Consider the following 2,878-nt stretch of genomic DNA (forward strand, 5'->3'; position numbering starts at 1 on the left):
TATATANACACACACACATATATATATATATATATATATATATATATATATATATGTACTTGATTGCACACATACTTGTATTAAAATTTGTCTAGCATTACGTGTATATCCTACCCATCACCTCAAGCACAATTTGTAAAGTGAACACTCAACCACACACATGCTTCTATTCAAGAACCAAGTAGTGTCGCTGATATTTTCTCATTTGCAACCCATACATACACACTTTCGCAGGCGAGTTGCAGAGAGTAACCGTCAGTGCCATCGATCCCGATACCATGACTCAGGCAGAGATCGACCTGAAGGTCAAACAGTCCGTTCATCACGGCGTTTCCCTATACCAACTGGACGATGCAAAGCTCAAGATAGCGCATCCCACCATGATACTTACGCAGGCGTTGTGTACTGTCTGTGCCACGTCGTATTCTACTGTCATAGACACGTGCAATCGTCTAGGAGACACATTCAAGGAGAAAACAGGTTCGTTTATTGTATGGGAGAAGCCGATTTGTTCACTGTAGAGGAGAAAACAGAACCGTTCAGTGTAAATATTTGGTATATATTGTTTCAGTGTGGGGGTTAGACGTGTTTGCGATAGTGTTGAAAATCAAAGCCAGAAATATTAATAATTTAAATGTATATCAATAATTAGAATGTATGTTCATAATTGTAATGTATATTAATAATTTGAATGTATATATATAATCTGAATGTATATTAATATTGAATGTGTATTTGAATATATATTCATAATTTGAATGCATGTTAACGACCATGTATCAGGCTGTGACGTGAAGGTGCTCAATCTAGAGCCACACAGCTGCAAAGATGTCGCGCGCACCTTTGTTGAAGTCGCGGAACACTGCGGAGTGAAAGAACGAGGAGAAGCTCTAAGGGACGAGTTCATGGATGGCATGCAACGCATACAGGCTGCAGTGGAGAGTGTGGGTAAGTATGCGAATGTTCGGTGGTGACGAATTGGGTTCAATTCGGGTACGAGGTTGGGCTTGGGTTTGCGGTTGGTGGAAGCTGTCATAAACGAATCTATGTATGGCAATGAGATGCACGTAGGTTACAGTGGAAAGCGGGGTTAAGTGTGCGGATGTTTGTGTAGACGATTTTGTGTTGAAATTGAATACGTGCTAGTATTTGGAATTAGAGTCGGATTCGGGGTTGAATTTCGGAATAAATTTAGGTTTAGATTTGGGGACGCAATTGTGGACGAATGGTGGAAAAGTCCTCCGCGATGATTTCATAGCTGCCACAGTGCGTGTTCTCAGTGGCTATTAAAAGCCGATGGGTCATGTGCCTGCATGATTGCCTAGCGAGGTACTTCATATATGTGAGAGCGTATACATACATGTACACATCAACATTCTATTCTACAGCGCCTATTTCGGACATGCACATTCCTTGTCCACCCATCGCATGACTGCCAAGTAGCGAACTTTCAGCTCACACCCGCCCACACTACAACCACAGACAAACGGCTCTGCGACTTATGAGCGATGGTTGTTTTGCGTTACCACCATGCACCCTTATGTATCCCATCCAGCTCACTTGTCCTGGCACACATTTCCCACGCCATAGTAACGGCTCAATATTCTCTTAGTAGTATACAATTCCAAGCCACCACCCACAAAGCACATCCACCTCCCACACGCACCTCGCATGATCACAAGGCGTGTAAGGCATGTATCGCGTCTTGATAGGTACGCCTCTATATACACTGAGTAGTATACAGTCTCCAGCCTCCACCCACAAAACATGCAACCTCACTTATCGGCCTATCGACAGAACAAGCAGCGAATATATATTTAACGCATCCCATCCATCTAACGCAATACTCGCTTCGTATACCTCCATATCTACCCTGTATTGCAGAACTCCCCACTTCCACCCGCAAGCCCCGTGTATATGTAGTGGAATGGCTGGATCCACCTTTCGATGGTATGCACCGTTGTTCTCATCGGGAGGAGGTTTTTACTGTTGAGTTCAGTGTCTCAAGGTCGTTTGTACTGTTGAGTTCAGTGTCTCAAGGTCGTTTGTACTGTTGAGTTCAGTGTCTCGAGGTGGTTTGTTCTGTTGAGATCAGTGTCTCGAGGTGGTTTGTACTGTTGAGTTCAGTGTCTCGAGGTGGTGTACGTATCAAAGAACTCGATAGCCAGTTCATCCGACGCATCTTAACGTAGAGGAAATTCACTTTATTTCATTCCCTGATTGTGATCTGTCGTTGTCTTCACACAAATCCGTTCGCGTTCAGCGCTGCGCGAATATCTAGAGGCTGTCCTGTTTCGACTTCGACTTTAACATCGAAACTTGAACAGATAGCAGAAACATGTGTTATCGATTTTCAGGATCGACGTTGGGTCGAGTTGTGGCAATTCCGCTGGCGCCGACGCCTATTTGTTCGAGTATACTCGCTTTTGGAAACTTAATTGCAATTGTGTGTATGTTCGTACCCATATACCGCGGGCTTTCGAGATTCCCTTCATTTTTTTCCCGACCCTCAATGCCATATCTCGATACGCCGATGTGTCAGGTGGGCACTGGGTTCCTGAACAGATCCGATATGGCGGGTGTGACCCCGTGTTCAACCCAGAATGCGACCGGTCGAAGCAACGCTCGTGGAAAGAAATAGCTGAGAGCGATATAGATGTGGTGTTGGTGGGGTGCTGTGGATATGACACACCCAGGAATCTCAAGGACGCACAGGATCTGCTGGAGCCAAGCAATTCGAGTGAGGCGGCTGTGGGCTTCAGAAACCTATACGGTATGGTCTGGGTAGGACAAGTGCGCAGTTGGGGGGGGGTTTTTTTGGGGGGGGGGGTTTTGGGTTTTTGGGTTTAGGGTTTAATGGTATGGTGTATGTCATGCT

At 45.0% G+C, this 2,878-nt stretch overlaps 1 protein-coding gene across 1 annotated transcript in view; it reads left to right on the plus strand.

Moving 5' to 3' along the window:
- SARC_04721 (hypothetical protein) overlaps positions 1 to 2,744 on the plus strand; it is a gene marked incomplete at both ends in the record, with an annotated part of 3,433 nt that extends 689 nt beyond the window's left edge. The window contains 5 exons of the mRNA XM_014301425.1: positions 235 to 480; positions 784 to 948; positions 1,885 to 1,950; positions 2,543 to 2,667; positions 2,697 to 2,744. Coding sequence (XP_014156900.1) covers positions 235 to 480; positions 784 to 948; positions 1,885 to 1,950; positions 2,543 to 2,667; positions 2,697 to 2,744 — 650 coding nt within the window. The remainder of the gene's footprint in view (positions 1 to 234; positions 481 to 783; positions 949 to 1,884; positions 1,951 to 2,542; positions 2,668 to 2,696) is intronic.
- Positions 2,745 to 2,878: the final 134 nt, after the last annotated feature.

Source organism: Sphaeroforma arctica (assembly GCF_001186125.1).
Source record: "Sphaeroforma arctica JP610 unplaced genomic scaffold supercont1.277, whole genome shotgun sequence".
In the NCBI taxonomy this organism is placed as follows: Eukaryota; class Ichthyosporea; order Ichthyophonida; genus Sphaeroforma; species Sphaeroforma arctica.